This window comes from Seriola dumerili, unplaced genomic scaffold (assembly GCF_002260705.1).
Source record: "Seriola dumerili isolate Sdu_G_001 unplaced genomic scaffold, Sdu_1.0 BDQW01000043.1, whole genome shotgun sequence".
NCBI classification, from domain to species: domain Eukaryota; kingdom Metazoa; phylum Chordata; class Actinopteri; order Carangiformes; family Carangidae; genus Seriola; species Seriola dumerili.
Genome location: NW_019174298.1, coordinates 896,799 through 910,401, shown reverse-complemented (window position 1 = coordinate 910,401; position 13,603 = coordinate 896,799). Strand labels below are relative to the sequence as shown.

At 41.2% G+C, this 13,603-nt stretch overlaps 1 protein-coding gene across 1 annotated transcript in view; it reads right to left on the bottom strand.

Moving 5' to 3' along the window:
• Positions 1-12,668, bottom strand: part of LOC111217407 (cadherin-4-like) — a 226,301-nt gene extending 213,633 nt beyond the window's left edge. Inside the window, exons 1-2 of the mRNA XM_022739264.1 lie at positions 12,550-12,668; positions 11,078-11,189 (exon numbers count right to left, since the gene is read on the bottom strand). Coding sequence (XP_022594985.1) covers positions 11,078-11,189; positions 12,550-12,606 — 169 coding nt within the window. The 5' untranslated portion in view covers positions 12,607-12,668. The remainder of the gene's footprint in view (positions 1-11,077; positions 11,190-12,549) is intronic.
• Positions 12,669-13,603: the final 935 nt, after the last annotated feature.

Below are 13,603 nucleotides of genomic sequence, written 5' to 3'. Positions count from 1 at the left end.
TATCAACACAGTGGTAGATAAACTACATTAAATAAATGTGGGCAACAATTTTGATAATCAATTCTTTCTTCTTTTGAACCAAATATCAAGTGAAATACTCACTGGTTCAAGCTTCTAAAGTGTGAGGACTTGCTGCTTTTATCTGTTTTATATTTTTATTGTAACAACAAACATTTAAAATCTTTAGTTTCTGGTTATTTGAAGACATCAGTTTGGGGTCCCAAAACATGATGGTAATGTTTGTGACACTTAAAAGATTGATTTGTTAATAGGAAAACAGATTCTTAGACGAACATAAGTTGTACCTGCAGTGAATGAAAAAAAGCTATGACTTTGAAGATTTCCACTTAATTTTCGCTGCACCCAAACCTGCCAAAGTCTTCTTGAGCAACAATTGAACATTCAGCCTCAAAGAAAAGCAGTGCCTAGCCAGCCAGCTAACTCTGCCCCAAACCACCGCAAGATATAACCATTCCCCCTTTGGGGAAATCAATCAAGTCTGTCAAAAAAGCCAACATCTATCTTGACATGGATCATCAGACACTGTTTGCAAAGACCAGGGCTCCTCTGGAAGCTCCTTTGTTAGCCCCTTATTAGCTTTTAGCCTGTTGAATAGCGTAGGCCCAGACACCATGGGACTCATCATTGTCTTCTGATTAATTAACATTACTGGCACTCTGTTTGTCGACCCCCAACTCCTCTATCCTTTTCTCCCTCTGTCCCCTGTGTTCCTGCACGGCTTCCTTGTTCAGAGGCAATGATTCAACTGTGTGCTGAACTTAAGAACTTAATAGGGAACATTCACAGGGAGTTCAGGACACAATTAGTGATTACCAGACAGCCATGTCTTCTGAGGGCTTCCATCCTTCTTTTCATCCTCCCTTAACAAAGACGAGGGATCTTCAAGCAAAGGGAATAGCATATGAGGCTGTAATGCTCATGGATTTGTCCTGCCCACATTCTCAGAAAGATCATACACTTCTGCTGGTTGATAAGAAAAGTGTGAGAAATGGACAGAAGTATCTTTAATTAACAATAATGATCTGATCTCAGTTTGGGGAAACTAGGCAGGGTGAAGAGATAATGGAGGGCTGAGTTAGAGGTGAGAACACTGAATGGTTTTTCATATTCTTTTTTTTAATATACCACTGTTCTGAAGAGTTTTCATAACAATGGCTGTAAATTAGCTTTTAGTCCACTTCTCTTTAATTATGTTTTGCTAAAAGAATCTGCAGTTACAGATTTTTGAGGAGAAGAGGAGGATTATCCAAACTGAGCTCATGTGTTTTTAATTTACCCAGTGCTTAAGCAGTAATAGAAATCCAAAGTTGAAATAGTGCGACAAAAGAATCATCAACTGTAAGATGATGTCACCCATGTCTCTTCCACTACCACTGCCTGTCTGTATCACAGTACGCCAACAAAACAAATAGTGATGCAGCCCTGATAGCTGAATCATCACTTTATTGGTTGCCTTCACAGTGGCTTCATTTCTAACTGAATCAATTAGGCAGTAATTAAAATGCTGCCATAGACAAACAAAGTGAGTGGGCAGGAAGAGGACACCACAGTGTTTGGGCCAAGGCCCAAGTTATACTGGAGTAGTGGGCGGTCTGGGAGGGGAAATCTGGATCTCATTTGTCTTAGACTGCCACACTGGGTTTCTTTGCTTAAGCGTGTGTGTGTTTGCATGAATGTGCAATAACAGTAGCAGCACCATATATGATAATGTGCTAGCCCCTTTAGGGTAAAGAGACTTATCTTATTCTTTCCTGCCCTGTTGAGAGGAGAGTGTCTCTCTCCCTCCACACCATCCTCTATTTCATCCTCACTCTGACAGTAGCCCAGCTGAAGGACATGGTCAGTGTGACTCTCGAGCAAAGAGAAAACAGCCTTGTAGGCTTATCGTTATCCTGCTGGTGTAATCCCTGTCCACCACAGCCCAGCAAAAGAACAGTCCTGGGAGTGCCTTGCATCACTCTTGCTCCCCATGACAAACTATTTTACCAAAGACAGCAGGGACACCTTACAACAGCTGCTGGCCAATGTTAATCTCACACTACCAACAGAAAAACCCTTTTTAACCTCAGACAAAATGTGCATGTGTGTATGAGATAGAGAGAAAATGTACTCACTTCACCTGAAATCACTGATCTAATGAATTCATATCTCTATGTACAGTTTCAACCCAAAGCAATTAAACCTGGCTGTTAGAAAAATAAATTATATTCATCATAAACTAGAGACTATCTTGTGATGGGATCACACCAGCCGCGACGCTCGTCAACATGTTGACATTCTGAACCATGAGTGCTCAGTAGTCATTACTCAGTAGTCAGTACTATGAGTACACAGTACCCATGGGTCATACAACACCCATTTTTGAACTCTGCCTTCTCAGCTGTTTCAGCCAGTAAAGCAGGTCTTACTAAGAACAGCTCTGCATCTAAACAGAGACAGAAAAAGGAAGAGTGGTATGACAAGGACTGAAAAAATGTCAGAAAATAATTAAGACAGCAGAAAACCTCAAACACCATCAGCCACAAAACGCAATCCTGAGACAAAATTATGTTGATACACAGAGAATACAAACAGATAATAAGACATAAGAAGAGAAAGAGAAATTGAGTCCATTGAACAAAATCAGTTCTGAAAGAAATTGAACTTAAATAATAAAAAAGACAACCCTACAAAAATGGAAACATTTGGAAAGGTAATTTTTAAAAACAATAGGAGAAAATTTCACGTAACAATGTCAATCATGAACAATAACACACTATTAGAAAACAACATAAAAAAACCTAAAATTGGACAAAGCGTGTGATGTGTGCATCAGGACAGAGATGCTGAGACACAGCAGCCCTGAGCTCAGACAGGACCTGCTTCAGTAGTTCAGTTTTGTTCTTCAGTCAGGCTGCTTTCCTGAGATCTGGAGCCAGGGGCTTCTCTCCTCAGTACATAAGAAAGGAGATTAATTAGACCCTAACAATTACTGAGGCATTTGTGTGAGTAGTAATCAGGGGTAGGTTTTTTTCAGGGTTATCAATGCCCAGATGTTGGCCTTCCTTATGTTACACAATGCCCAGAGTAAAGGGCAAATTGGCATTTTACCAAATCACCACACTACTGACCACATTTACATTCTACACACTCTAATTAATCATCACATACACCCCAAAAAAATTTTAAAAAATCTGCATGTTTTATTGATTTTAAAAAGGCTTTTGATTCTATTTGGCAAGAAGGATTATATTATAAAATGATCCAAATCGGTGCAAGGGGGTAAACTTTGTGACTAAATTAAGTCAATTTATGTCAGTAATAAATGTAGAGTGAAAAAGTTGGCAACAAAACTACAGATCTCTTCACTAACAGAGAGGCATCTTTCAGCGCAACAGCTCATCTCCAACTCTATTTAACATCTACATTAATGACCTAGCAGTGCTGTTGGAGCAATGTGGAACCTCTGGTTTGTACCAAAGGGAAGTTGAATTCCTGCTCTGTGTTCATGACTTAGTGTTGCTGTCACCCACACAACAAGGACTACAGCAGCACCTGGGCCTCCTGGAGCAGAACTGGGCTCTTTATGAAATCGACAAATCTAAAATCATGATCTTCCAAAAGAAGCCCAGATGTAAGGGAAATTAATAAATATAAATAAATAAAATTCAAATTAGGACACACCCATCTACATTACACCCCTTATTATGATTACCTGGGGCTCAAAATCAGTGCCTCGGGTAACTGTGGTTGACATTGAATCAAAAAACATGCTGAGCATTTTATGCAGTTAGATGACAGTTTTAGAAAACAGACTAATCAATTAGAATTTGTACTAAAATATTTGACTGTGTAATCCAACCAATGCCCCAACTGAGCCCCAAAGACATACTGTTCAACCTCTGACAAGCATTGCTTTCCAACTTTAGTGATTATTGTCCAGTGAAGAAAGCCACAAAAGACTACATGGGCTCTTAACTGTGACACATTTGTATAAATCCATTGCTTAGGCCATATGAGTTTGACACTGTTTATTTGAAACAACAGTTTATAACAGTTGATGAGCAATTGTGGTGTTAGAAAACTCAAATCAAAACATAATGGTCAACAGAAAATAACATAGCCTCACTCGCCCTCTTTGTCTGAATCCTGCCACAGAAATGAACATGTAGATAAAGTTAAACCACACCCCTTTGTCCACTGCTGGAAGTGACAATCAAATGAAATGGTTAGCAGGGTTAACAACACAGACACAATAAACATTTCAGCTCCTATACCAACCACTAATCAGATAAAACCAAATTATTACATTAAGAAAAGGTGCCTGATCTGGAACACTGGACAAATCAAACCAAAACTCAAAACAAACAATTACTATCTGGCCCTTAACAATGAATATAAATTTGCAGAGTCTCTCTTTACTGTCACAGATACAAAGCAGAGGCAGATCCTGACCAAATACAGACTCAGTGACCACAGTCCAACCACAGAGTACTGACGACATCAGAAGTCAAACATAGGAAAGAACCTTTGCTCACTGCACGACAGGTGATGTACAGACAGAGATGCACTTCCTCCCAACCTGTGACAAATATAATATCAGAGTGGAATACTTCTTAAAATTTCTATTTGTTTATCCAAAACTTCACAGAGCTAGATGACAGCGAAAAGAAACAGAATCTACAGCATCACTGAACGTGACAAATAATTTTCTTGATATAGCCTATTATACATATAGAACACACACAAAAACACACACGTGAAACATGCGCTCACTGTTTTTGCTATTTTCTTGTTCTTCTTTTTGATCTATTTAATTATTTTTCTTGGTGAATTATATTATGTTTCTTATTTTTCTCATATCACTATTGAATTGTGTAATCCTTGACACTGGCAATCCGGCAATATTGTTCACCTGACATTCATGCCAATAAAGCATACTGAAATTAACTGAATAGAGAGAGAGAGAGAGAGAGAGAGAGAGAGAGAGAGAGAGAGAGAGAGAGGGAGAGAGAGAGAGAGGGAGAGAGAGAGAGATAGAGGGAGAGAGATAGAGAGAGAGAGAGAGCTCATAGTGTCCCTTTGTCATCTTGCAGCCTTCACAGCTCATGCAGACCATCTGTGCCTTAAAGAGCTAGAGTCCAAGCAAAGTATTTAAACGGGTTTAATGTCTTCAGGAGGGCCATAACCTTGGTACTGTAGGACCCCAGAAGGCCCATCATACCAAAGCAGGAGGTCTCTTAATGTACTGAGCAGATGACAAGGATGCAGAGTTCACACACACACTGCAGGGTAACTCATTCGGCAGGAAGTCACCCCCATTTTTTCATCCACACTCCCCTACCCTCCCGCCCTGTCTCCTTTGTCCCTCCTCTCAAAACAAAGGGAGGGGATGTCAAAAATCTCATTAAAAAATAATGGCCTCCACCTGCTTTCTTTCTTTTCTCATCCTGTCCTGATTCCCTTTCTAATGACCAGCTTGGAAAAACCTGGAGGATATCCACTATGCACAGACCATCGGACAACTACCTCAGTGCACACATCACGTTCAACCACAATACGCACACACCAAACACACAAAAGCACATAAGTGTTCCACAGCATGAGTTCCCAAGCCTAACAGTATTAATCAAAAGGAACTCCTGCAGGTGTAACGCCCACCCCCCCTGCTTATCTCATAAACCACTCATGTGTAGACTTTAACAGGGAAAGAAACACTGAACCATGTGGCTAAATCATCTATATGAGCCTCTCTGGAAAATCCACACACAATTCTTTAAAACTATTGGACACATACATCGGGCCTGAAGTTACACGTAAAGTAAATATGTGTCAACTGGCTATTTGTAACAGCTCCCTGGGGTCAGGTTAGCCTTTGGTCCGAAGAGCATAAACCAGCACTTCAGTATGTCTGTAGTGTCTTCTTCACTTCGCCAGACACTCAACAAATGTCAGCCTTGTGCGTTTCTGTAATTAATAACCATGGAAAAAAGGATGTGTCTGCGCCTGTCTCCGTGACTGAATATCCTCACAAAAATTAGAAATAAACCATGTAATGGTTTAAACAGATGGTGGAGAGAGAAGGATTTGCGTTGTTGTTTTGCATTATACCAGAGATTAGATTGTTATATAAGAGGGGGTTGCAGAGACGAAACATGAATGTTTCAAAACAACATCAAGAGAGAATCAAAGAAAGACGAGCCTTTGCAAAAGATTAGAATAAAGTAAGATACCATGATCCAAAACTAATAAAGACAGAGGGAAAACAATGAGAGTGATTTAGGCTGAAATAGAAAGAAACAAAGGAGGTTATATTCCAACAATGTCTAATCTCCACGCTGACGCCTGTCTGCTATCAACCCAGATAACACTGCAGGCTGTGTGTCATGAGATTTGGGGCAAAAGGTAAACAGGAAATCAAAACAATCTAATTCTGTTTGAGGTTGAAGGGGAAGAGAAAACTGATGTATTGTCCATCCCTATAGAGTGTGTGAAAAGAAATGGCATCTTTTATTCAGGCTCCCGTGAGTCAATCCTTCGAAGAGGAGTTCTGTCCCAACATCACCACCTCTGACAAACTGGAGTGTGTGCGTGTGCGTGTGTGTGCGTGCGTGTGTGTGTGTGTGCGTGTGTGCGTGCGTGTGCGTGCGTGTGTGTGTGTGCATGCCAGCTCTGATTTTGGGAAGAAGGGAAGGTCATTTTACCCTCATTTTTCATATGTTATTAATACCAAAGGCACAGGATCATGTAAGGTTATTTGTGATATTGAGCCATTTTTTCATATGAAAATAGTTGCGTGCATTAAACTGTGGGTGAAATTGATCCCTACTGTATATCATCTTCTGCACTTCAAGTTGCAAAATTATGTTCAGAATACAAAGCCTACAGCAAAATAACAGCCAGGCTATTGGATTTTGAAAAATCACCTAAAGCCTCACAGGAAAGCTTCACCAACTAAGGCAAGTGAGACTCATCACCCAGGGCCTTCTGGATGCCCGCTGGAAGAGATTGTTGGAAATATTATCCTGGAGAAAATTAAGGCTCTGAACAATTCATTTTATTCAGAATGCAAAGCTCTCTCATCCAGTTCTCCTGGTTGTTCTCAAAGTGGGCAACAGCCAGAATATACTTTGAATGTAATAGCACCAAGGTGGCACTGAAGAGAAAAAGAAGGAATCTGGGTCAGCGATGCAAGGTATAGATTTAAATGCCATCAGCTGTGTGGTGAATATCTACTGAATGGCAGCATATGAAGTGACTGCAACAGACATTTAGTGTATGTGCATGTGTGTGGAGTTTTTCTGTGTGTGTAAGTGTGATAAAGGGAATTTAGAAGTGCTTACAGTGCATCAGAAATGTATTTGTGAGTACAATGCAGTCTATGGCCTGGCCAAGACACAGGTTAAGGAGAGATATGGTTACCTTAATACAGACATTCAGGCCATTCATTGTGCCTGATGAGTGACTGGAGGGATCTAATTTTCAAAATGGAGCCAAGCATCAGTGGACGCTCAAAAAACAAAGTGATGACTGCAGAGAAAATCTCCATTTCCCTCTGAGAAACTACAGTGAGGATGTCAGCGTCCATATAGCTCAGGTACTGACATGTCCAAAAAAAAAGCACATACATCACAATTTTTATCTGTTCAATCCTCCTTACCTCTCTCTCTCTCTCTCTCTCTCTCTCTCTCTCTCTCTCTCTCACACACACACACACTCACACACACAGACAAACAAAACCACAGTCACACATGCAGAAAGTGAGGGCTGCCCAAAACCACCAGTAACCCAAACAAAGTCCAAGGTCAGCAGAGTGGGCTCACTGAGCTGAAACCACCATCCCTGGCTTTCATTACCAGGAACAGAAACAGCAGAGGGATGCAGGGACACATGGGATGAGGTTACGTTTGCTGGCTCTGTTTATCTGTATGAGTCTGGCTGGGGCCCAACTCAGGCTCTCTCGTCTGTGGGATACAAAACACTCCAAACATCATGACAGCATCTATTGTTGATCCAAATATCAAACCTTCAAATTATTTTAACAACAGACTATATTCTTCTACATGGCTGAAACAGACACTCACTGAATAGGCACTCTGTTATACTAATTTTACAACAGTGAGAACAGTATAGTTCTTTTGTGTGTTTGTTTTTTTGGTGTGGTTTCTATTTTTTATTTTTTTATTTTTTTATTTGTGCGCGCATGCATATGCGTGTGCGTGTGTGTGTGTGTGTGTGTGTGTGTGTGTGTACATGTGTTGGTCATTCAGTGTGTAACGATAACCAGGCCTGGCGGAGCTCGACCTCTAATGGTGCCTTGAGTGTGTGAGTGGTCAAGAAGCTGTCATGGCTCTAATGAAAACCAGGCATAAAAGACAGCAGGCGCCCTCAGCTCTAAATGTATCACACATACATGTATGCACTCACACACACAGAAACAAGATGAATGTGACCTCTCACCTCTTAAATCCATTATCTCACCTCTTGAGCTCTTGCTGTTTGTTTGTTGTTGTTTTTTTTTTAGTTTTGGCAAATTTAAAGCAGTAACTACTTTGCTACTAAAATGTAAAGAGAAGACTGATGTCAGCCAACATTATCAATACGCAGTGTTGGAAGATATGCAAGTCAAACTGTAACATAATGAAAAGTCCAACAGTCCAGTTATATGAAAATAGGACACTGTGTAGTTTTGCTGGTATATTATGTGTGTTTCAGCCATTAACTTTTTAACTGGTAGGGGTTTTCCAGATAAGTACGGAGCGAATCAATTCAGTCAGCAGGAACAATGCAGTGTGTAGACTTTGTACGTATTGTTTACCAACGAAAAACCTTAATTTGCCCAAACACTCACAATTCTTAGTAAATGATCTAAATGAGCATAACAGCTCATTAAAGGAAGATTAATCAAAAATAAAGTTATGGGAAACTGGAGATGACTCATGATAAGGCTGAAAATGAAAATGACTAATGAATGGGTGAGAGAAGAAAAGAGATTTCATACACGTTTTGGAAAGATTTAGCCTTGGCTTTGTTCTCGGCTTTGGCTTTTTGTCGTCATATCTGCTGTGGTGCTTTCAATAACTACACTTGGCTTTTACATTTTAGGTGATTTGGTACTTCAGAGTGACTCAAAATGATAAAATGTGAAATGTAACACCCTCCTCCTTCCTCCTGACCTCCTGTCTAGACCCAGGCATCATGGCCGAGGTCCTAGTTCTGTCCCTCCCATTATCCCCCCGGTGGCTAACATGAATATATATGTTTGTGTGTGTATATGTGTGTGCGTGAGTGGGTTTGTGCATGAGTGGGTGTCATTACTCCTGCCCCCATTTGACGGTTTTGGGTTAAACAATGTTATTATTAAAGCCTTTCCAGAGTCGCTTCCTGCCTCCCCCCAGTGACACCCTCACCAACTATAAATCAACTGCCTGAGCCCTGTAAGTCACATACGATGCTTGTGTGTGCGCCCGGCCATTGCAGCTGTGCTCTCAGATGCACATGAAGACGACACTGCAGCTGTGAGTGTGTCACAGCAAAGATGAGTACCTTACTTTAGCAGAATCCCTTCAAACAACACAGAGGAAACAGATGATAAATATTAAATTAAAGCATGAGCTTTGAATGTGAATTAACTGTGACTGTAAATGCATTAAGTCTGCATGTCTTATGAGTCGAAACTATTGTGGTTTATTTGGTCTGGTAACACAGCAATGTTTTAAACTGACTTTAGTGTGGCATATGTTATCAAAAAAAAAAACTAAATGTGCAGTAAAATCACAGTGAGAAATCTATTGTTAGTGGTAAATTGAAATGCGAATACAGAAAACAACCCTGCTAGGCCACTAAAGATTAGTTTATGTCTGAACGAAGACACAGACAATTTCATCTCCCTGAGACCAAACCAGATAAATAATGCTCTCTGAAATAAATGGCTCCTGTGCAGCAGTGATGGCTCATTCTGTGATTGTTTGTGATTGTGTTGACACCCCCTGCTGGGCTGAAGACATCACTACCACACGCTGAACAAGCTCACTACCAGCAACAATGTCCCATATCCAATCCCACTTCCAGCCAGGCTACAATATATGAAACACTAAAATCTAGCCAATACTTCCTTCAGACTTATATCACTCCAGCAAAGGGCAAACACAAATGTAGACACAAGAAAGAAAACAACCAAAAAATAATATACTGTACCTTATTGTACTGTATATCCTTAGTCTAAAATGTCTGTGTGTGCGTGTGAGTCTGTGTGCATGCGCACACTCAAGAGAGAGAGTCTAGACAGCTGTATACCCGCCAGGTCTCTTACGACTAAGGAGAGTGAGAAATATATACTGTGCAGCTGCCGAAGACACAGTCGACCCACAAAAGAGCTATTGTGCGCCCACAGCAAAACAATACAGCTTAGCTGAGCTATGAGAAAAAAACCATTGGGATCAATAGAGAATTGCAATTAGCCCACATTGGCAGGAGCAGTGCCAGATTAGACACAGGATGTCGATTCCATTTCCTGCACTATCGGGCCCTCAAACTTGGTTGGCTCACTGTGTAATTGGAGCAACACACAAAACTGGGTAAGACGTTGTAGTGTGAATGTGAGTATGTAAGATTATAGTAATGAAGATAGTGAATAATGAAGAGGTTGAACAATGTCAGAAATCAAAACTAAATTCTAGCTGATGGAATGTAATAGACAGCATGTATTGTATCCATGTACACTTTTGCATAAAAGTTTTCAAAACAGGTTTGAGCGGTTCTTCGTCTCAAGCCCTCAGCTGCTATTATAATACTACAGCAGCAGACCAGTGTACCGACTTTACAGCACTGACTAGCTTCTGATCAGGTCACGTGGCTGAATCTACTCTTTCAATTTTTCTGTTTTACATCAATGTTCCATATGCATAGGTGCTACTTCAATAATCTGAAAAATGCATGACCTAACATTGAAAGAATAGATGTCACCATATATTATTTCCTTTCACTGGCCTGAGTGCAGGGAGGGAGCTCTTGTACTCACACCGTAAATCGTCTTTACGATATGCAAAAGAAATGACTCGCCAATTAAAGGTCTCACCTTTAAGTATGCCTTGGCCTTGCAGTACATCCCTTGAAATCAGCACAGAGTAGAAGCTTTGTGAGAAGCCTGGTCGGCAGGGACCTTTGGAAGCATGCTCCCCATTATTCCTCTGGAAAGGAGAGAATACAATGTAAGACATCGATAAACATGGATTCCATTGATTTCTCTTTTCTTTGGCCCTGAGGCTTGTAAAAACCAGCATATAGCACAGCAGTTAGCAGAAATTTATTCAACAAGTTTATCAACTATATGCCCCTGGGTAAGCACATTGCTGATTTTAATACACACACACACACACATTGCAATGGTTGTGATCAAATGTGCTGTGTAACTTGCTCCATAAAGAAACCAGATGAAATGAGATTTTTTTTAGGTATCGTGCTCTGGGTTAAGTGAGACACACAGTATGCAGCCACAAAAAAGAAAACTGCATGAATGCAGCAGAATTTTCTAGCTCCTGACTGTGGGTCTTCCCGAGCAGAGGGGTCCAGAGAACTACGGAGGAACAAAGCAGTGCATGTCTTGTGTGTGTGTGTGTGTGTGTGTGTGTGTGTGTGTGTGTGTGTGTGTGTGTGTCTGTCTGTCTGTACACTACTAAAATGCCCTGCAAAAAACTTTGCACCCAACATGTAGTGCTCAGTGTTGGTTAAATTGATCTGACCCACTACAGCCACACAAGTAAACGCGCGCGCGCACACACACACACACGCACGCACACACACACACACACATCGGTGCCAAAGCAGACTGTTGTCTAAATGAGGAGGAGGTATAATGCGTAGTTTACCTCGTCTCCTGGTAGGAAATAACGCAGGGGTAAAATATCGTTGTGTCTTTTCACCACATTTAGATGAGAGCGATGCTTCGGTCCCAGAAGCGGCAGAGAGAGAGATTTAGGAGCTGTTTCGTGCGCCGTTAGGAGTAGCCCACCGGCGCCGATTTAATTTAGCTTTCATTGATTAAATGACGAGAAAAAGGTTGAAAAGCACCCTACAACTAAGTTTGACTTATTGCAGGCTACTGCTTTTTGTTCAGGGAAGCATCGTAAATGAATGCACCGCTAGAATAAGCGGGATGACTAGAATTAGTTTGAAAAAGAATAAAAGCATCAACCTTGGCGATTAAATTGAGCATTCATTTCAACTTGATTAGGATATCGCACCCCAGCGATGAACCCGCAGCGAGATTCGTATCAGAGAAGACACCACTAGATGGTTGACTCTTACTTTTTCCTTTATTTTTCTCTCATACATTGAAATTCATTAGGGGACCAATTAGCGTACTTGTACTGCCGGCGCTGCTCTGCGCTGCTGCTGCAGCACGCTGGACACTGCACTCCATGCGACTACATGACTTTATTCGAGCTTATGTGCTATTGCTTTGAAACCCTGCACCTCTGAGACGCTGCAACTCACACTCTCATAACTCCTCTACACACCACAAGCTGTACTAAAAATGAGAATTCTCACCCTGAATGTGGCAGAAAGAAGGACTGCTGTCAGGACCAGAGCGAAGTCAGTTCTCATCGTGGCGAGCAAGCGCGTCAGGGCTGCCTGGACGAGGAACCAGAAAGAGGGTCGACTCCTAATTCTTCTCCAATAATTGTGTAATTCCCCCCCTTCTTGGTCAGACTGTTTGATACGTCCCTCCGCGCGCTCCGTGAGTGTGCTGCAGCTCTGCCCCGAGTTTCCCCGGCTCTCTCATCTGCAGGTGAGCGCTCCGCTCAGCACCAAGGCGCAGCCAGCGTCACTCTCCAACCCCTCCTATCACCCGGTGCAGGAAAACTCCCCACACGCACTTAAAGAAACACTCGTTGGAGCTTCGGATCAAACTACCACACCGCTGGCATCTTTCCGAGAAACCCGATATTTTAATCCCGCGCCTGTTGTGACCAAAGGGCAAGATAGGTTCATGTTTGTAAAATCCACGGTCTGAAAACCACGATTCGAGTGTCTATGCACAGATGTATGGGAAAAACACATTGACCATTAGCCATCAAACTTCCACCACTGCTTTATAAGCATGTCGCTTCAACATCTGATATGCTCTTTGATAGATTTCGACAGTTAACTAATTGCGCAGAGTTACGCGGCACCGGAACGTATTTTGAAAATGCCTTTAATTTTCTTTTATATTTGCTTTGCAATAATGTCATGTAAAAAAAATTCTTTGAGATTAAATTCAGACAAACAAACATAACAGATGGAGTAATCTACACATATCACGTGCTCAGAAGGTACTATATGACCTGCAGGTGATCAACACAAATGAAAAATCATTTAGGAAAGCCTGCTATACTCCCCACGCCAGCCAGTAGAATCTATTAAAAAAAAAAAATAAAAGTCGGTCATCACATTGACGGGTTCTTGAGCTTATCCCTGTATTATAATGCCACAATTCTCTTAACATATTTAACACTTCTCTTCTTTGAGAGAACACATTATTGTGTTACTTTTCAATACAAGATATTAATAGCTGTTTTTGTGGTGTGATTAACACATCATGAGCCACAATTCTAAATGT